The sequence below is a fragment of the Pan paniscus genome, chromosome 3, assembly GCF_029289425.2.
Source record: "Pan paniscus chromosome 3, NHGRI_mPanPan1-v2.0_pri, whole genome shotgun sequence".
Lineage (NCBI taxonomy): Eukaryota > Metazoa > Chordata > Mammalia > Primates > Hominidae > Pan > Pan paniscus.
This window is the reverse complement of record NC_073252.2, coordinates 15,703,877-15,725,377: the sequence shown is the minus strand read 5'-3', so window position 1 is coordinate 15,725,377 and position 21,501 is coordinate 15,703,877. Positions and strand designations below refer to the sequence as shown.

At 39.3% G+C, this 21,501-nt stretch overlaps 1 protein-coding gene across 2 annotated transcripts in view; it reads right to left on the bottom strand.

Annotated features, from left to right (window-relative positions):
- Positions 1 to 2,315: 2,315 nt before the first annotated feature.
- C1QTNF7 (C1q and TNF related 7) overlaps positions 2,316 to 21,501 on the bottom strand; it is a 106,932-nt gene continuing 87,746 nt past the window's right edge. Inside the window, exons 1-3 of one of the 2 annotated variants that reach the window (XM_034958317.3) lie at positions 20,904 to 21,095; positions 13,020 to 13,265; positions 2,316 to 6,831 (exon numbers count right to left, since the gene is read on the bottom strand). In XM_034958317.3, coding sequence (XP_034814208.1) covers positions 6,200 to 6,831; positions 13,020 to 13,257 — 870 coding nt within the window. In that variant the 5' untranslated portion in view covers positions 13,258 to 13,265; positions 20,904 to 21,095 and the 3' untranslated portion in view covers positions 2,316 to 6,199. Of the gene's footprint in view, positions 6,832 to 13,019; positions 13,266 to 20,903; positions 21,096 to 21,501 lie in introns of those variants that run through there. The other variant, XM_063603726.1, reaches the window with a different exon arrangement.

Below are 21,501 nucleotides of genomic sequence, written 5' to 3'. Positions count from 1 at the left end.
TGGTCAATGGCAACATCACATTTCCTTGGCCAATTGTTGGTTGAGGGATAGGCTCATGATTCAAGGAGAACCATTCAGAATCAAAAGGCTGTCATTTCCAGGTATTTCATTGGAATTATTGAGAAAGATAATTTTTTTCCCCCTGCTTGGACTGCAAAGTGCAAACCTGAGTTGCTGGTGGCCATCTTTGCAATAAATAAAGGCAATACCCTTCCTGAAAGTGAAGCCAGCAATGTGGGGAGCTGCTCTGTAGGAGGGAGAGAGATAAGACCCTGGTGACATTGTTTGGGTACCCAGGTCTGGCTCTGGGATTTTTGTTATTTCAGTGAGTTTCCTTTTACTTGAACCATGTTGAATTGGAGCCTGGCAGTTAAAATCTAAATAATATTGATTAATGTACAAGATGATTATAGGATTTTCCTGTTGTGACATCTCCCCCATTTGACTCTGACCACACGTGTAGATTGTGACTGAAAAGAACTTGTCACTAATTAATTCATCATAATTTTATTGAGCACATACTATAGCAGTCATCATGTAGAGTCCTGGGATATAAAAATCAACAGGGCAAACAAACTCTCCATCAGATAGACAAATGTAAAAAATATATGAGCAATGTGCCAGCACGGTGGTTAAGAGAGTGGGCTTTGGCGCTTCACTGCCTAGGGCTACTGTGCCACTTACTATTTGCTTCACATATTTCATAACCTCTCTGCCTCTCAGTTTATCCGTCTGTAAAATGAGGTGAATAATTGTTGTGAGGACTGTCTTAATCCATTTGAGCCACTATAATAAAATACCAAAAACTGCATAGATTATGAACAACAGAAATTTATTTTACAGTTTTGGAGGCTGGAAAGTAAGATCAAGGTGCCAGCAGATTTGATGCCTGGCGAGGGCCTGCTTTCCCATTCATAGATGGCCATCTTCTCACTGTGTCTTCATGTGTTGAAAGGAGGTCTTTGGGGCCTTTTATAAAAAATAAGGGCACAAGTCCCATTTATGAGGGTAGATCTTTCATGACTTAATTACTTCCCAAAGGCCCCACTTTCTAACACCATCCCACTGGTGATTAGGTTTCAACATATGACTTTTGAGGCTACACAAACATGCAGACCGTAGCAAGGACCAAGTGAGCTGATACATGTAAACCACTCAAAAAGTGCCCAGTAAGTGTTTGCTATTGCTACCATGACTATGCACTGGTTCCCAGATGGCAAGGAACACACACGTGGTCATCTGTAATTCTCCTTAGGCACAGGGGAAGGGAAAGATTAGAGAAAAGAAAGTAACTTTTGAGCTGAACCTGAAAAGGTGAGGCACCCTAGGGCAAAGTACCCTAGAATTGCAGTTATCTGCATATTCTTGGATAATAGTTACACGTGGGTGACTTTTGAAGATGTGACTGTAAAAGTTTGCAGAAGCTACATCCTCAAGGGCTCAATGCACCATGCTAAACGATGCTTTTATGAGTATTGGGTAGGATAACATCTTTTCCAAGTGATCAAATAATCAAAGGGCTTAAGTAAAAACAGCATTTAACAGTTTCCATAATTGAAAAGCCCAAGGGAACAGCTGGCTATAGATATGTCTAGATCGGGGTTCAAATGATGACTCCAAGACCCATTTTCTCTCTTTGTCTCTCTGCTTCATCTGTGCATGGGTCTATTCTTGCATGGTATTATGCTCTGGGGTGGTAATGTGGCTGGTGGAGGTTCACAGGCTTAAGTCCAACAGAAAAGAAGGAGATTCTCTTCTATAGATGTCCCAGCAAAGTTTCATTGACTCTCATAGAGTCACCTGAATCAATTATTTTGGTGAGTGGGATGCTATACTCTGATGAGTTAGGCTAGAGATTTACATACTGGAAGTGTCAGTTCCACTGAGAAGCTCATAGACTTAGCTATGAGCTTCCTTATGTAAAGGAAGATAGTCCTTCAGAAGGAATTTAGGTATGGATACCAGAAAACAATATGAAATACACACCTGATGGCAAAACTTATAGAAGTTCAAAACACCTTTTATAGTGGAGGGATTGAGAGGGTCATTGCTGTTTTTTAAGCTGGGAAATGGCATGCACATTTTCATTTTAAAAGGATATACTCAATCTAGTGTGGAGGATGGATTGGAGGGTTGTGGTTGGAGGCAAAGGGCCAGTTACAACGTTTTTCACTGATTAAGGGAAGTGATGATGAATGTATGAATGACACCTTTTGCACGGGGAATGGAAACGTGCAATGAATCAGATATGTGCATTTAGTGGCTGGAACCATAAGAATTTTATGCTGGGCAAAATTCAGTAGGGAAGGGAGGAAAGACATTTAGTTTGCACCTTACGGTTTTGACTTTGGTACAGGGTGAGTAGAGATGCTATTTACTGAAAGTGGAGCTACAGAGAGAGAGAGAGACAAAGAGAGAAACCTAATGATGTGGTTTGGATGTTTTTGTCCCTTCCAAATTTCATGTTGATATATGACTCCCAATGTTGGAGGTGGGCCTAGTGGGAGGAATTTTGGTCATGGGGGTGGATCCCTCATGAATGGCTTGGTGCTGTCCTCATGCTAATGAGTTCATGTGAGATCAGGTTGCTTAAAAGAGTGTGACACCTCCCCCCCACTCTCTTGATCCCTCTCTCACCATGTGATAGGATGGTGGTGCCCTCTTCATCTTCCACCATGATTGGAAGCTTCCTGAGGCTGCACCAGAAGCAGATGCTGGCACCATGCTGCTTGTATGGCCTGCAGAACTGTGAGCCAAAATAAACCTCTTTTCTTTATAAATTACCCAGCCTCAGGTATTCCTTTATAGCAATGCAAATGGACTAACCCAGCTCATATCTAAAATTTATTTACGTTCATGATCTTTTACACAGAGTGGTAGAAAAAAAGTATATTTAGAGTTTATAGAATCTATTTTTTATCATAAGCAACACTGTTCACAATGATAAATGACCTGGAAATACCCTTGTGCATGCAGGGGCACAAAGAAACATTTGTGGCCTGAAAATGTGTAACACAGGCACATGCATGTTCATGTACACACAGCATTATATTAGCCTCATTATTTTCTTTTTTCTTTGTTTTTCCCATTTCTTCTCATCTGCTTTTGACTGCTGTTTTCTTTTTATATCTTATTTATCTTCTTAAGTGGCTTTAAACTCTTCCAGAACAAGATGGTATATAGTCAATAAATATTGCTTAATACATATTCATTACAAGTCAGCCTTTACAAAGAATGATTGCAATGAGACTTGGAACTTTTTAAACCAAAACTGTTCTGCTACTTTCTTTATACAAATATTTACAAGTGTGGATAAACTGTATCTGCTATTTTTTAAGAATAAAAGACACCTATATTTGCTTAAGATTTTATTCGTTTAATACCAAAACAGCTCCTCTTTTCTCATGTCAGTTCTCTAATCCCCATTACCATCCCACCAGATATTTGAAAACAAAATTCATCTCTAGGCTTAAAACCAATTAAAGGAAATTCAGTTTTAAAAGCTACTCAAAATAGGCTTTGTAATAAAAGAAACATTTAAAAGATAAGTAAGCAATGTCCAAAAAATGAATGCATTCGTGGATTACGATCAGAAGAAAATTTTAATCACAGTGATCTGTGGTTCATGACTGTCTGCAATAACTTCTCCATTTCCAGTTTATCTAGCAAATCTTGTAGTCTTTAAAGGGCCCATATGTTCACTTTTCCCAGATTAGTTACTTCTGTTGGCTCTTTTTTATGCTTTATAACTTGGAATTCTATCTTTGGCTGTTATCTGTAAGCAGGTGACTACCTCAAACCACCTTTGCTGTCTCCTTTTTTTCTAATACTCATTGTTCTTGGTCTCCTGTACACATGTCCTGACTCAGAAGGAGAGCAATAAGTGCACAAAGTATGGCAGGAAGATGAAGACAATGAAAGCAAGATAGGGTTGAAAGACAGGAAAAGCAAGATAGGGTTGAAAGACAGGAAAAGCAAGCCTTGCCTTTGCACACAACTGCTAGATCATTGCAACTTTCATCTGTGGTAATGGCAGTATCCAGCTCTGAAATACACAGGGTCTCTACACTTTCTTATGAATAAATCCTCCAATTCTCAGGCTGGCTTTCAAAGCTCTTACAAATATGGTCCATTGATTCTCCTTCTGGGTCTCTGTTCTCACTTCGTCCCCATCATTACCTCTGTCTCAAGTGCGCTTTCCCCCAACTTGTGCCACTCCAAGTGTCACCCATCACGTAAGGCCCAATGAGCAGAGAGGATTTCCCTATCCCTTCTCTGTCACATCCTAATTTGGAAGTAAACATTTCCTCTTCTTTCACAGCATTTTGCCCTTATTTCCAGCCTAGAACTTAGCATATTTTATCATTTTCTCTTCCAAAATTTAGGTATTTTTTGTGTGTGTGCATGCCATTTCCTTTCTGGTATCCTTAGAAATTTACTAGTCAGAGCTGGCTCCTGCACCCTCTGGGAAGTGAGGAGCACCTCTGCCCGGCCGCCCCTCTGTCTGGGAAGTGAAGAGTGCCTCTGGCCAGCCGCCGCACCATCTGGGGAGTGGGGAGCACCTTTGCCCAGCCGCCATGCAACCCTCCAAGTGTGAAGTGGAAACCTTGTGTGTGATGTTTCCGCCCTCCCCAAGTTTGCATTTTCGACAGTAAAATTTACTTTTAAATTAAAAAATTTAAATTGGGGAAGATTAAAAAAAAGAAATTTACCAGTTGGAGCTATACTATTAATATATTAATCTTGATACTCTTCTGTTTTCACAGAATCTAGCATGGTGATTCAAACATAAGAGGTATGAAAACTATTTATAAGTCAATGAGCAGAGAAAGGAATACATAGAAGGAGGATTGGAAGTTACCAAAAGGGAGGGATAAAGGGAATACTATTACCATAAACCATAGAAATGGTAGATCAGACAAAATCATGGAAGAGAATAATTGAAGAATTGCAGTTCAGTGAAGAACAAGGTGCTGACACAAGCAAGAGTGGGACTAAGGGAGGTGTGAGACTTGGAAGGGATATCTGTTTACTCAGACATTTGGCTCTCTCCCTCCTTCTCCTGTTCATTGCTCTCATCAGCTTACTCGTAAATCAGTGAACATATGCCTTGCTTTATTTGAAATAAATACCTAGCAGATCCATGAGAAGCAATGTCTTACCACAATGTAAAGTGGTGCCCATATTTATGAGAAAGCTATTAGGACAAATGTTTGTCTTGGGAAACCATCACACTAAAGGATTTAGAAGAATCACCTGCTGGCTATTTCTCTTCATTTCAATCTCCATTTTTATCACCCCTGCCAGGCCTCCTCTGTCTCTAGATTTTTCACCCCTTTGCTGTTGAGAATACTAATCATGCATTGAGGGTGCAAAGAGAATGCAGTGCTGAATTCCTCATTCCCTTTGCATCCATCACACCCACTTAAACACATACACCTTGGCATGATTAGTGTTTTTCCATGTGTAAAAGCTTCTCTGGCCTCCAGCCTCAGGAATAGCAGACCCTGTGTGCTTTTAGCTTCAAATCCATCTGTTTGCTATGCTGCTCATCACACTGAATTGTGATAGTTTGATCACCACACACTAGCCCATAGGTAGGGGCTTTGTCTTAACTCATTATTAAATCTGATTCAGCGCCACAGTGTCTGGTCCTTACAGGCTCATTAAAGGGTTGTTGAGTGAATATATACAAACATGAAGGAATAAATAATAAAACAAAAAACATTTATCATTTCTCTGTAGCTTGCTTGAAAAATAGTTAGCATCTCTTACCTTTGGTTTTTGACTTACTATATAGTCTTTCGAGAATTGTCAAAGATTTTGGGATGTTATGTTTTTCTTAAATAACAGACTAAAATATATTTTTTGAAGATTTAATAAGGCAATATTATTGCCAACTGGTTTTATCACTCAGGGTGTTTAATAGAAAATTTGTTAACATTGTCTTTAATTTGCTTAAATATTTATGAACATTGCTTTCAAGAGAATTTATATCTGGGTCTATTCTTTAATAGAATTCATTTTGTTGTGGTTTCAACTTTTCTGTGTTTCATCTTGTTTTGATAAATTCTGCTAGAATTGTCTTTAAATGCTTTAGAATCTGAGTGGGAGTCTCTTTGGATCCCATTCCTGCTTGTTCCACCTTCTGGAACCCCAGATTCAATCAGAGTGTTTACCACAGGGATCTTGGTCCTGATCACAATTCATCATCTTCTGATATGGAATCTAGGTAATCTGTGTCAACGTATAAGAGAAACCCGGAGAATAAGCTGTCTGCCCAACCTGGGTCTGAGAAGAGGCCATTCTGGTCTGTGAAGAAGATCTCCAGCCAGACTTCATCTTCTGGCTGCAGATAGATGACTGTGGACCCCGAAGCCACATCATGGTTTCCTGTGTTGGCGTCGAAGGTCTTTATCCGGTACTGCCCATTGTGTACCAGTCCGATTGCCAGATGCTTATTAGCCAATGTGATATCATAAGAAAAGTAATAGATCCCTGGGAAAGCACAGATGAACTTCCCTGTGGCAGGGTTGTAGTGCTCTCCCTCGTTGAAGAGGACCTTGTTAAATATAATAGGTAGTCTTTCTTCTGGGTAGCTGGTTGTGATGCCAACAGAAAAGGCGGATTTGAGCACGATGCTTCCACATCTGCAAACTCCAGGCAGCCCCGGGTCCCCTTGTTCTCCTCTGTCTCCCTTTGGTCCAGGAGGACCAATTGGACCTACTTCTCCTTTCTCTCCCTCTGGTCCTATGGGTCCTTTCTTCCCAGTCTCTCCTTGGTCCCCTTTCTCACCGGCAAGACCTAGCGGTCCAGTCTTACCTCTCAAACCTTCAGAAAGAGTATATAGTTTGATTAATAGTTCCTCAAAAGATATAATCACAAACAATATACCTACATGGTCCCAGCACATCCCAACTTTGTCTTTTCAGGCAACCTTTAACAGTGTACTACTAAATAATAAACTTTTTTTTTTTGAGATGGAGTCTCACTCTATCACCAGGACTGGAGTGCAGTGGCGTGATCTTGGCTCACTGCAACCTCCGACTCCCGGGTTCAAGCAATTCTCCTGCCTCAGCCTCCCAAGCAGCTGGGATTATAGGCGCTTGCCACTACGCCCAGCTAATTTTTTGTATTTTTAGTATAGACTGGGTTTCACCATGTTGGCCAGGCTGGTCTTGAACTCCTGACCTTGTGATTCACCCACCTCAGCCTCCCAAAGTGCTGGGATTATAGGCATGAGCCACCGCGCCCAGCCAATAATAAACTTTTAAAACATCACTGGTGCACTAACAACAAAAATAGAAAATTTTCATCAGAATATAAGTCAATTTTCCTGAATATGTAAGAAATAATTTAAATCCTGACGAATTTAACATAATTAACTATCATTTTGATGATGGATCACTTGCCACTATATTATTCACATATAGGTACTGGGCACTACAGGAACCCTTCAATGAGCATGATGATATTATTTCTCAGAGTGGGCCCAGAGGGGCAGACAGAACCAGGCAAATCCCTAGAGGCTTCATTCTATTTCTATTTGTGATAATAATAAGAGAATTAATCAAAATTAGATTTGCTTATATTTATGAAGGTTTTACTATGTTCCAGGGACAATGTTAAATGCTTTATTTGCATGCATTATCTTATTTAAGTTTCACAGTGACTTTATGAACTCAGAATTATTATTACTTTCATTGCAAATGAGGAAGCTGAGCCATAGAGGAGTTACTTTACTGAAGAGAAGAGAACTAGTGAATGATGGAGCTGTGGTCTGACCTCATGCCTGCCTGCCTGACTCTGGAGCCAGAGCATTTGGCAGGAACATAAATTCTTTTTTTTTCTTTCTTTTTTTTTCTTTTTTGAGACAGAGTCTCACTCTGCTGCCCAGGATGGAGTGTCATGGCACGATCTTGGCTCATTGCAACTTCCACCTCCCAGGTTCAAGCTATTCTCCTGCCTCAGCCTCCTGAGTAGCTGGGATTACAGGTGTGCACCACCACATTCAGCTAATTTTTGTATTTTTAGTAGAGATGGGGCTTTTGCCATGTTGGCCAGGCTGGTCTCGAACTCCTGACCTCAGGTGATCCGCCTGCCTCGGCCTCCCAAAGTGCTGAGATTTGGGAGGCCTGAGCCGCCATGCCCGGCCAGCAGGAGCATAAATTCGAAAGCGCATCTGGCACATAGCGAGGGCTCAACATGCTACAATAACCATAAAACAATGACTGCCACCACCATGCAGTAGCTTATTTTGTGAGGAGAAAACTGAGTCCCAGACAGGTAAAAAAAACTTGCTTCTGGGCTGGGTGCAGTGGCTCACGCCTGTAATCCCAGCACTTTGGGAGGCCGAGGCGGGCAGATAACGAGGTCCGCAGATCAAGACCATCCTGGCTAACACGGTGAAGCCCCGTCTCTACTAAAAATACAAAAATTAGCCGGACGTGGTGATGCGCGCCTGTAGTCCCAGCTACTCGGAAGGCTGAGGCAGGGGAATTGCTTGAACCCGGGAGGTGGAGGTTGCAGCGAGCCGAGATTGCGCCACTGCACATCAGCCCGGGCGGCAGTGCAAGACTCAGTATCAAAAAAAAAAAAAAAAAAAAGTTGCTTCTGTACCAATGCTAGGACTAGAATCCAAGCCTTCTTAGTCGAATGATGTTTCCGGTTCATTAAAATGCCTTTTACCTTTGGGGTTGGAGTCAAGAATCTTAAATAGTGTTTGGCTCTGTCACTAAACGGTTGTATCATTTTAGGTAAGTCCCTTAATTTTTCTGAGTCTCTTTATATACAGAAAAGACATAATTGCTGTGAAAGAATTTTCACAAATTCCAAATCACCATACAGGAACATTTTCTGTGTGTCTAAATCTTTATATCTGCAGACCAACTATAGGCTAAATACAGAAAAATGGTGATCCTGGTTGAAGGAAATAAGCAAAATCAGTTTAATTTATATAAATGGTTTAAAATTTAAATAGTTTATGTATATAACACATTATATATACAATATTTTATACATATAAAATCTATATAAGACATTGATTTTGTATATGACATTCACGTTTTATATATAAAATAGATTATATATAAGACATTTATATATGACATTTTACATATAAGGCATTGTTATATATATATAAAAGCAATGATTTTATATATATAACAGCAATGATTTAATACCATCGAAAGATATCATTCAATTTTATGGCCAAATCTATTTCACAAATAGTGCTTGTATGATATTTCCTCAAAAATTATCCAAATTATTAGTAACCTGTAGTGCACTTTTGTAGTCAGAGCAAATATATTGCTGATGAATTGTGTGTTTTACTTTACCTATGTATTTGTTCTTGAGAAATTTTATTAAGCTAAACTGAAATTTAAATTTTGGGCGAGTCATTTCTTTTCTGGGTTTTAAATGCTCCATTTGTAATAAGGGGAGATTGGGTCTAAGTCCAATCCAAACTTACTGGGCAAAGCAGCAAACAGACCTGGGATAAAACCCCAGTTCAGCCATGGATTAGTTAGGTGAATTTTAAGAAAGGGCTTGATCTCTCTGGCTTTAGTTTCCCAGTCCTTGAAACGAAGGTGTTGGACTAGATTGTTTGAGGTCTCACCCTCTTGAAAATTCCTTGAGACCAAATCATACATTCTGGGATGCAATTTTACAATGCTGTCCACAAAAAGGCCTTCACAGCCTGAAAGTTTGGATTTTCTATAGTAATGTTTGTTTGAGATGCTGAATTGGGTGATAGATAATCATGGACTAGCTGTAATAATGTATAGTTACTCTTCCTGTTTGTATGAAGAATTTGCTCACATGCTTAGGTTCCACACATTAAGAGTGGAAAGAAGGGATGAGTCCTTGTCCTTCTCCCTATTTAGTCAGACATATGCTTGGGTAGAGTGGAGGATTATGGGGGTAAGAGTTAGCCTATGTTTAGGTATTGAAACTAGATCAGAAAGGATTTCTTTATAGTTCTCCATGAAATGGGTCTACCTAGATTTCTTCTTCCATGCCATTTCTTCCTTCCATCCAACCATTCATTCATTCTATCCTTCCATCCATCTATCCGTGGATCTATGCATACATACATGCGTCCATGTAAACCATCTAACATTAATTGACCATCTGCTACATACCAGTCATGGACTAGGGGCTAAGTGAAACATGGGCATGAAAGACATCTGCCCGAACCTCAAATTAGCTGTCATTACTTATGACCTTGGATCTGCAAATATGGGCCAAAGTTAAGTTCATGAATACCTAAATCCATATGATAAACTGGAATGAATGATCTTTTTCAAGAGGTTATTCTAGTGTTATCTGAAGATTTTTATATGGATATGTACCCAGATTAAATTAAATGTTAATATTATGCTACAGTAATAATTGCAACAGACCAGTGAGGGAGACAGATACTTTAATAGAAAATTTATAACTTTGTGTAATAAACTCTGCATTTCTCATTTAGGATAGGGAAGTTGGACCAAAATTATGCTTGATTGGACTTGGTTGGGGTGGATGTGGTGAGGGCATTCACCAAGAGTACGTGAGTGAGAAGGCACTTGTAGTGTCATTAAAGGGGAAACAGGGAGCAGGCACTCCCAGCCAGGTTGTGCCCAGTTACAGCCATATTAAAAACACATCCCCAAATCTCCCAGGCTGTTCCTGTAGTTTATAAGTGAGGTACACCTCTCTTCATCGATCATATAGTCATTCCTACCTTTTCTTTCTGAGCTGTTATGTATCCTATGTGTGTATATTGTATTTAAATAATCTCAGGTTAGGAAAGTCATTTTGTTTTTGATTGTTTTTGAATCTCAATTTTTTTTCATTTGTAACATTAATTTTATTGCTGATTATAATTATTGCTAATAGGGTTATAGTAGATATTAAATATGAAATGTAAAGGTCCTGACAAATAGTAAGTTCTTAGTAAGTGGTTATTATGATGATGTATTTTAATTATGTCTGTATATATTGGCCTCCCCCACATGAATGTCTGCTTATCAAGGCAAGAACAATGTCTTATGCTTGCGTTCCCAGTGTCTAGAACAGCGTTCTCAACCGGGTGCAATTTTGCACTGTCCACCTTTCTACCCAGTGGATAGCTGGCTGCGTATAGAAAAATTTTGATTGTCAATTTAGAGAGGAGTGCCACTAGCATCTAGTGGAATGCTATTGAACATCCTGCAATGCACAGAATAGTCACTCCACGGTAAATAATTATTCTACCCAAATTCTCATTAGTGCAGAGGTTGAGAAACACTGGAAGAATAATATTAGATAGTAATAGGTGCACAGAAATATTATTGAATGAATAATGCCTGGATGCATGGATGAATGAGTGGATCTATGAATGTGGTGGTATAGTTAGCCTCATATGTGGTTAAAACTGTAGCAGTTCTGAACATTTAATTTAATCTGAATGCATATCCACATATATGTCTTTAATATTAGAACTACCTCATGAAACGAGTTACCAATGTCTAGTTTATTATATGGCTTTTGCTAGTCACAAATTTAGCTGTGACTCATATTTGCAGATCAGAATTTAATAAGTTATAACATTTACTGAGTTTTTATCACATGGCAGTTATCCTGTGGAAGGTTTTGCATGTACTCTTTCCCTTAAACTTAACAATCACCCTTATTACCACCAACTTACAAATGAGGAAACTGAGCCTCTAAGAGCATATGTGGCCAAGGATACTAGATTAGTAATTGAAAGAGCTAAGATTTGAGCCAAAGTCTTTCTGACTCCAATGTTTGTTTGTATAGCCACTACATTATTGCTTCCAGACCCAGTAAACTAAAAGCAATATATAACTATAATCCTAGTGTTATTATAGGATTTCAAGAATATTCATAATTATGACTCAGTTGTAACTTATATTCACAGGTGTTACCTTATGGATGTCTTTAAAAACTTACATTTTAGCTCCAAATTAAAGCTTCTTATCTGATGTTGAAGCTTTCCCTAAAGGTTCTTTATCTATTATTGTGCAATGTTCATAGATTTGGTAATTGATTTGCCAGATATTATCCGCATGGCAAATTCAGAAATGAATTATTATCCAATAATCTGAATATGTTTTATGATTTTGTTTTACAGAACTCCAGTAAATCAGGTGTGATGATTGGAGTTATATAGAATTTTTTCCTTCCTATCTTTTGTCCCAACTTTTATGCTCAGCAACTTGTCTTGAAAGATTGATTCCAAATCCCTTCCTCTTTTAGAGTTAACACAGCCTGTCTAGAATTTCAATTCGGTTTACCCTGAAGGACTGCAGAATCTGGCAAGCTTCCCGGACCAACTTATTTTGGGGGGAAACAAAGTGAAAATTACTGAAGGACTTGTGGGCAATTGTGTTGCTGTAAAGAGCTGTAAAAATCTGCTTTTTAGCTGCTATGTGTCAGGTGGGAAAGTGATGAGCTAGGAAAGGTAGGCTTTACAGTGCTATTGTCACTTCATCTGTGAAAAATAAAATTTAGAAGCCCTTTATGTATCTTTGTTCAGGATATTCATGCTGAGCAGGATGGCATCTGTGCATCTGGCTCCTGGTTTTTGCCTCTGCTTAGTCTGTCCATTTCCCCTTCTGTCCATCTCTCTGTCCATCCATGCGCTTGCACATCCAGCCATTGCCTGCTGGCTGCAATAGCCCAGTACTTCTGGACATCAGATGTTTGAGTCCAGCTCTGGCAGCTACTAGCAGTGCACATCCACCCCGGTCCATTCTCAGTAATTCATTTAATCACACTGTGGCTCAATTTTCTCATCTATAAGATGGGATAACGTTCAGCTGAAAGAGTTGTCATTGCAGTGAAATAAGGATGCAGCTACAGAGTTTAGGGAAGCATCTGAAGCCTAGTAAGGGCTCAGTAAGTTACAATTAATGAAAGTACAGAAGGGGTTTAAGGAGCAATTCCCATTAGAAAAAGTAACAAAGAAAGGGGAACAGTTTTAAGGTGGGGGTGAAGGAGGGTGTTTTATGCAACTTCTCATTCATTACCTGCAGTTCCCTTTTCACCTTTCTCTCCTTTCCTGCCGTCTCTACCATCTCTTCCTGGAAGGCCGATGCGACCATGGGGCCCAGGGGAACCATTTGCTCCAGGGGGCCCTGGAGGTCCAGGCAAGCCAGGAATGCTGCAGATATACCTGGGGGAGTAGTTCTCTCCTTTCAACTGATTACCCCGGGGTTGTCCACTGGCACAAATGGCAAAACTTGTAACATAGAGCAAGACAAACATCTTTGGCTCTGGAAGAGAAACACACAGACGTAAATGAACTTTCTGTGTTGGGAGGGGTGTGGTTTGGCATGATTGAATCAGTTTGAACATGAGAATGTGCATTTGCAACAAATCACTCCAGTGTTCATCTTTCCACACATGTAAAACCCTGTTTACCTTCATAATTCCATTGAAAATTATCAACACATTATTGATATAGAATCCTCAGTGCCCTACACGGGAGTTGGTGCAGATGAAGAATTGGTTAAAAACATTTCAAAATAAATCACTGCATTTATTCTTCAGAAATCAATGATGGATTTAAAAATGGCATTTTCTTTTTACAAATGTAGTGCATTTTTTAAAGAAAAAAATTTAGACCTGGAAATGAAAAAGATAAACATCAACATTATTTTTACCACCTTGAGATTTACATTTTAGTATATATATCCTTCTAGTCTCTTTTGTCTATACTATGGAGAAAGTGATACCATGCCATTTCTACACTTCCTTAACTTCTTTCACTTGACAATGTATCATGAACACCTTCTCATGTCAAAATTATGTGTGACATTAAAAAATAATTGCTTTTGTCTCTACTATCTTTTATGTACAGAACCCCCATTATAGATATTTAGGTTGCTTCCAAAGTTCTCCCAATATGAACATCATGCTAGACATCATTCTAGCTAATCTTTGCATGCACCCATGATTGTTTTCTTAGAATTTATGGACTATTTAAAGCTGGAGAAAAGAGGAGGCATTTTCAGGAAAACCATGGTTTTCACTTGGTAATCATGTATAATGCCAATTAGTGTTAATTGGAGTACTGTGCATGTCCTGAGGGGAGGTCTCAAACTTTAATTTAAAATCTGCAGGATATAATGTTGTGGTGTCCCATTAAGCTGTTAGCACTGGGGCTCAATTAAAGAGCTGTGTGAAATTAAGCCACGCATGGTGCCTGTGCCCCAAGTGAAGCAGGCAGCAGGTCTCTTCAATTCTGATCTAATAGGACTCCCCCATAAAGCCTAGAAGCTCAGAATCATGAGTCATTTATTAGTATGGCACTTTGGCATATAGGCTGAAGGTGAGATGGAGAGTGGTATAGATTTGAGATACCTGATTTTTTAGGCTAAATGGTCCTTAGTATTAGCAGTTTTTTAAAGGGAAGAACATATACAGGTGGTTCTGGGGTCATGCAAATGAGTTGTGTTTGGATGGTTGGACCCATGCTTTAACAAGAAATCTATATAGTGCTTGACCTGGTGTATACTCTCTCAAAGGAAATCATCACAAAATGTGGGGAAAGCAATCAGATGAAATTTCTTTTGTTTTTTGACAGCCATGTGAGAAAATTGACCAGGCACACATCACCACTTTTGTGGTACCCATGGGGAAATTGCAACATCTTGGAATTAGACCCAGAAATTTGCCAGAGCATAGGAATGACAAACTAAGAAAAACACAGTGTGCACATGTGATTTTGAAGTAAGCTGATTCCTAGAAATCTTATTAGTGAAAAACCAAAGCAACTTATCCGAACTCAGGCTCTGTAACTTTGACTAAATCTTGGTGTTACTAGTTGAAAAAAAAAAACAAGGAGAACATTTTTGCCATGCCCTGTCTGGTAGACATTTTTGTATGCCCTTGTCATACAGCACAAATCCAAAATTATTGATTCTATTGCTCAACTGGAATTAAGGCACTTTCTGACAAGCCCAGTGCATTCAATACAGGCCTTCCAAAGGAGCTTCAGATGAAAAAAATATATATGGAAAGAACATTCTGTTCACACCCCCTGCCACAGTAAGAACAAGATGCATTGATTAAATTAGCAGTTCTCTCTCCGTTGTGAAAGGCTGATTAGAGGAGGCTTTGAGAAGGAATGAGAAAGTGGCCTGTCTGGGACTTCCTCTTTAAAATGTGGGGGAAGCAAGTCTGATCTCAGGAGCTTTAAAGCCCTTCCTCAGGGGCCACTTTTCTGGGACTTGCCAAGCTCTTTGGGTCCTGGAATCACGATGGGCTACCTGCCGAGGAGGGCGCCTGGAGATTCAGGCTGTCCTGTGATTTCTGGTGATATGTGTTCTCACTTATTTGTCTGCTACTTGTGTCTTGAAATTTAGAATCATTTCCCACAGAATTGTTGCTATTTGACAGGAAGAGAAGATGGGCTAGAGTAAACTCAATCTTAAGTTCTTGTCTTGTTACCATTTAAAATGGACATTTAATTTTTCAAATTGCTGTTGGTGCCTAATCACTTAAGTTATTAATCTATTCTGTTTTCTTTAAAGAATTTTAATACATATCCTGGGAGGGAACGTGTTCAAGTAGGTCATGTTTTTGCTGTGGTGATACATGATGCAGGCCTGGAGCGTGGAGGGCCCATTTTGCTGTGGTGATGGAGCAGGACAGCAAGAAAGTCACCCCCCTCCCCAGAAAAAAAAGGCTGAGTGTGGTGGCTCACGTCTGTAATCCCAGTGTATTGGGAGGCTGAGGTGGAAGGATTACTTGAGCCCAGGAATTTGAGAAGAGCCTGGGCAACATAGCAAGACCCCATCTCTACCAAAAAAATAAAGGTTCATAGAAGATAGTCATAATGAGGCTTTTAACTAGACATGGGGTGCAAGACTATAGGCTGAGGCCAGAGTTGCTTTCAGGAGGGACCTGAAAGCAACTGCAGAGAAGTTGATTTGGACAGTGGCTTCTCAGACATGGTGATGCAGGTGTGAAAGCCCAACTATGCCAATAGTCACAGGAACAGTCTGTGAAGAAGAATGTGGTAAGGGTCTAGTTGATGGTGGGCAAAGGAAGCAGAAATTTTAAAGATGTGATTGGAAGAAACGATATTCAGTATTGCCAATAGCCAGGCAAAAAGGAACTCAAGGAATAAATTAAAACAATGTAAACAGATTTATTCATTGAATAAATAGATTGCTTTTATGACAAGTGCGGAAGAATACTACTGCCTGTATAGGAGTCTAAATGCTTCAAGCATTCCCAATTAAAACTTTAAAAAAGGCACTCAAAGTGATTATTCCGTAAAAATCCTTATCAGAATTGAGGAACAGGCTGGGCACGATGGCTCACGCCTGTATTCCCAGCACTTTGGGTGGCCGAGGTTGGAGGATCACTTGAAGTCAAGAGTTCAAGATTAGCCTGGCCAATATGGAGAAACCCATCTCTACTAAAAATACAAAAAGTGGCCCCGCATGGTGGCGTGCACCTGTAATTCCAGCTACTCGAGAGGCTGAGGCAGGAGAATCACTTGAACCCTGGAGGTGGAAGTTGCAGTGAGCAGAGATTGTGTTGCTGCACTTCAGCCTGAGCAACAGAGCCAGACCCTGTCTCAAAAAACAAAAAGAATTGAGGAACAATGTGTTGTGGTGCCTGATGCATGCTAGTGGCACGATGGTGACTGGTCAGTCAAGTACTGGGATTCAGTTGATGCAAGAAGACCACGGGGTGTGCATTATAATGGAAAAATCACAGTGGGATCATGCTGTTTGGTTCTTCATTGCACTTAAGGGCCCAAAGCTTCATGTTACATGGTGCGATGGTCTACAAGGCCCTCCTTATTTCCCTGACTTCATCTTCTATTCTCCTCACATTGTCAGCTCCAGTCACACTGGATTCCTTGGTGCTCCTCAAAGACACTAGGTGTGCCCTGCCTTAGGGTCTCACGTGTCTCTTCGCATTGTCTAAATCCCTCTTCACCAAGATGTCTATATAGCTACTTCTTCATTTCCCTCTTCACATCGTTGCTCAAATGGCATCTTGTCACTAAGTTCAACCCTTATCACCGTGCTTAACACTGCAATCTGCCTTCTTCTGCCCATGACCTTCCTTTTATCTGCTCTACATTTTTTCTATTCTTTATTGTACTTTTCACTTCTAACTCAGTAGCTAATTCCTATCTTTATTTTATATCTATATTTTTCCTGATAGAATGTAAGCTACATGAGGGCAGGGATCTTTGTTGAAGTCATTGATGTGTCCAACCACTTACAGCAGGGCTTAACCCAAAAAACATGGCTGGAGAAAGAGGAGAATTTTGTGGGGAGGTTTGAGCTTTGTGGGGGAAAAAAACTGGTGAGAAATTATGAAATATGAGAATATTACACAAGAAAGAGGGAAATGGGGTTTGAAGAAATCTCCCTGGAGCCTATGTGTCCTTTTTGCAGTGTTTGAGAAATACAAATACAAAACTTGAGTTGTTTTAATTTGACATAGTCTAGGGTGTTTAAAAATATTTTAAAATTATTTTTTTATATAGGGAATACATGTACATTTCATAAAATTCAAAAGAAAAAAGAGTATGCAACGATAAGTCAATTTCTTCACCTCCCTTTGAGTCTTCTGGATACCCAGGTTCCCTCCCTAGAGCTGATCACCTGTGCGAGTTTCTTGCGTGTCCTCCTTCCCCATGTTGGCATCCCATATACAATGTTCTGTACGTTGCCTTTTCACTTAGTTTCCATATGAGTATTTATAGCTTCTGTATTGACACCTATATGTGTAGAGCTGTCTTGTCCTTTTTTATTTAGTGGCTAAAAAAATCCATCATATAGATGTGTTTGTAATATTTAACCAGTTTCCTATGATGGGTATTTGGACTATTTTCTTTCTTTTGCTATTATAAGCAATGGTGCAATGAATCTATCTATCTATCTATCTATCTATCTATCTATCTATCTATCTATCTATCTGTCTATCTATCTATCTATCTATCTTAATCTACAAATGGCTTATGACATGAGCAGCAAATAATTTCCCCCAGTTTGTCCTTTGTCTTTCCTCATGTATTTTAAAATATTTTTACCATGAAAATATTTTTTGAGGTTCAATTTATTGGGTTTAGAAGGCCTTCACCACTTTAAGGTCCTGAAAAGAATCCTTGTGCTTTTCTTTCAATTTTTTTGTTTCATTTTTTCACATTTAAAAATTTGTTCCATCAGAATGTTTCTGATAAAAAGTGTGAGGTAGGGATATAACTTTATATTTTCAACTCCTTTTATTGAATAATCCACTCTTTACCCACTCCAGCCACTGCCTTGCAGTGAACTTGATTATTCTGACTGGGAATAAATCACGTAGGTCACAATTTCATAAACGTTACAATAATTTTTAACAGCTTTATAAGGATATAATTTGCACACCATAAAATTTACCAAAGTGTACAACTTAATGTACATCACAATCCAATTAAAGACTATTTTAAAACTCCAAAAAGAAACCTGTACCCCTTAGCTGTCACTCCACATACAATATGCTTTAAAACACTGAATTGAATTCATGAGTAGCTGGGACTACAAGTGTGTGCCACCACACCTGGCTAACTTTTGTATTTTTTAGAGAGATGAGGTTTCACCAAGTTACCCAGGTTGGTCTTGAACTCCTAAACTCAAGCGATCTGCCCACCTCGCCCTCCCAAAGTGCTGGGGTTTCAAGAGTGAGCTGCCACGCCCAACCTGGAAATACTGTTAATCTTGAACATGTCTGTCCTGGATGCTAATTACAAATAATCCTCCATCCTGTTTTTCTGTAGGGATTACAAAGTAACAGGTTTTTGTTTTTAAAACACATTTAAAAAATTTAATTTGTGTTACTTTAGATTCAAGAGGCTCCATGTTCATGTGCTTATATTTGAGGCAGAAATGTTGTATATAGTATTTTGTGAATTTATTTAGTCATGGAGCCCTTTGTTCTCGCTAAACTAGCCATGGAAAATACTTGGAGAAATACTGATTGACTCAGTACAAAGATTGAAATCCTGGAAAACATGTTCATAGATTGAGATCCCTTTGTAAATAGCATATTTTTTTTTTCCCCAGTGTAAGTAGACTCCAAGTATATTTTTTTCTTGGAAAAATAAAATATGTTGGTGGTGGGAATGTAAAATGGTGCAGCGCCTGTGGAAAACAGGATAGTGATTTCCTCAAAAAAATTAAAGAGAATTACCATATGATATGGCAATTCCACTTTGGGGCATATATCCAAAAGAAGTAAAATCAGGGACTCAAACAAATATTTGCACATGCATGTTCGTAGCAGCAAGGACTCAAACAGATATTTGCATAGCCATGTCTGCAGCATTATTCACAATAGCCAAAAGGTGGAAGCAACCCAAGTGTCCATGGAAAGGTGAATGGATAAACAAAACCTGGTCTACACATACAATGGAATCTTCTTCAGCCTTAAAAAGAAAGGAGATACTGACACATGCTACAACATGAGGAACCCTGAAGACATTATATTATGTGAAATAAGCCAGTCACAAAAGGACAAATATTGTGTGATTCCTCTTACACAAAGTTCCTAGAGTAGTCACATTCATCAAGACTGAAAGTAGAATACTCACTGTTGGAGGAAGAAGGGAAGAGGGGAATGGGAATTTATGGTTTCATGGGTATAGAGAGTTTCAGTTTGGGGAGATGAAGAAGTCCTGGAGAGATGGTGATGATACTGCATAACAAAATGAATGTATTTAATGCTGCAGAACTGTACACATAAGAATGGTTGAAATGGTAAATTTTATGATATGTATATTTTACCATAATTTAAAAAACTGAATAAAAATGAATTGGAATGCAGGGAGAGCCCAGTATTCTTATTTCTGTGCCAGGTGTTTTAAGGACATCTTTTACTTTATCCTCACACCACTTGTTATGAAGTAAGTGCTATTACCTTCACTTTACAAGTAAGAACATTGATACTCTGTGGGCTCAAGTCCACACAGGCATGAAATGGTGCAGCCAGAATTTGTACTGAGTTCTTTTGTCTTCAAACACTTGAGTTTGTCCCTACATCATGTGAGGGAAACTATAACATATTACTTCATGACAAAGGGCTGGACTTGATAATTAATTCAAGTTGAAAATGTGCTTTGCCTGGAAATCATTAAGAAGAGAATAGGTAACCAGGAAAAGCCAAAACGGGACATTTTCTTGGCCTGCAGAGGTGGAGATTTCACAACAGCAAGCTCTGTGTTTCTCTTGTTGCACTGGGAGTGGCACTGTGATTGGGACAGGATGGAGACCTGAGCTGCTCATGCCTCAGTTCCTTTTATGTTGTTGTTCACCAGTTCTTTGCCTTTGGGGGCTCCAATTTTCCTCTGCAGAACTGCTTTTCCTGTTTGCCATGAATTAACCTCCTTCTCCTCCTGGCACTACTCAAGTCCCTGCAAGGCCACACAATTGCACTGTGTTATGGCTATCTATTGACTTGCTTGTTTCCCCACTAAAATGCAAACTCTAGGACAGAGAGTAGTCTATAGTAGAGGCTCAATGAAGAAAAAAAAATTCATCAATATTTATTATTGTCAACAGTTCATTATTGATAAAGTTTTGACTACTTTATGGCACAGTGATTAAAAAAAACCCTGACATTTGCAAAACATTTTATATCCTAGAGAGCAATGCTAAGCCCATATCATCCTCCCCAAAACCATCTTATGGTAGGTTAGATGGGGAACCAAGGTCCTGAGAAGTCCCGCAACTTGTCTATGGTTAGAAAGCTAGTGTCAGTCCAGAGACTTGAAGCTAGGTCTTCAGTTTTATGGATTCTTCCTACAGAGCCATCTGTTTAATAAGCTAAAAAGCTCCCGTCACGAGAACAGGCCATTGCATCTACATTTGCCAAAATTCTAAAAAAAAGAGTAAACACCATACCTTGCTCTTAGATGGTGGGCTGCTGCAGGATTCTAAATCCACAAGAGACTGAGGATCTTTCATGAGAGCTCAGTGAAAAACTTGCTTTGGTACCAGACAGAATAACAGATCCAAATTCTCAAAGATTTCCAAATAGTTGTGCTAAAAATAATTTTCTCATTTAGTCCCAAAGAGCCAAAGGCCCTGGAAGTCATTCATCGAGTGAGGCTCAACTCGGGGACCAGTTAAAATTACAGTTTTGTTTGGGATAAACTTTAAGTGCCTGCTTTCCTTCAGTGGTAAGTTTAGAGCTTCTCCATCTCTGTGTGTTGTGGCCTCTTTTTCAGATTTGTTTACTTAATTTTTTCCCTCTTCATTTGTTTTCCACTGAGTGAATGTTTCAGGAAAAAAATTACTCACTGACTGGAAATTAGTTGTTAACTTAGAGAAAAAAGCCATTTTATATTTGAGAGTTTTGGAGGTAGAGCCTTTAGATTCTGGACCTAGGATGGTGTCTTGTGGAATAATGAACACTGTCCCTATTCTTGGTAAATATGGCAGGAAAATAGCCCCTCATTCTATGTGCTGTGAAAAGAAAGAGGGTTATGAGAATTGCACT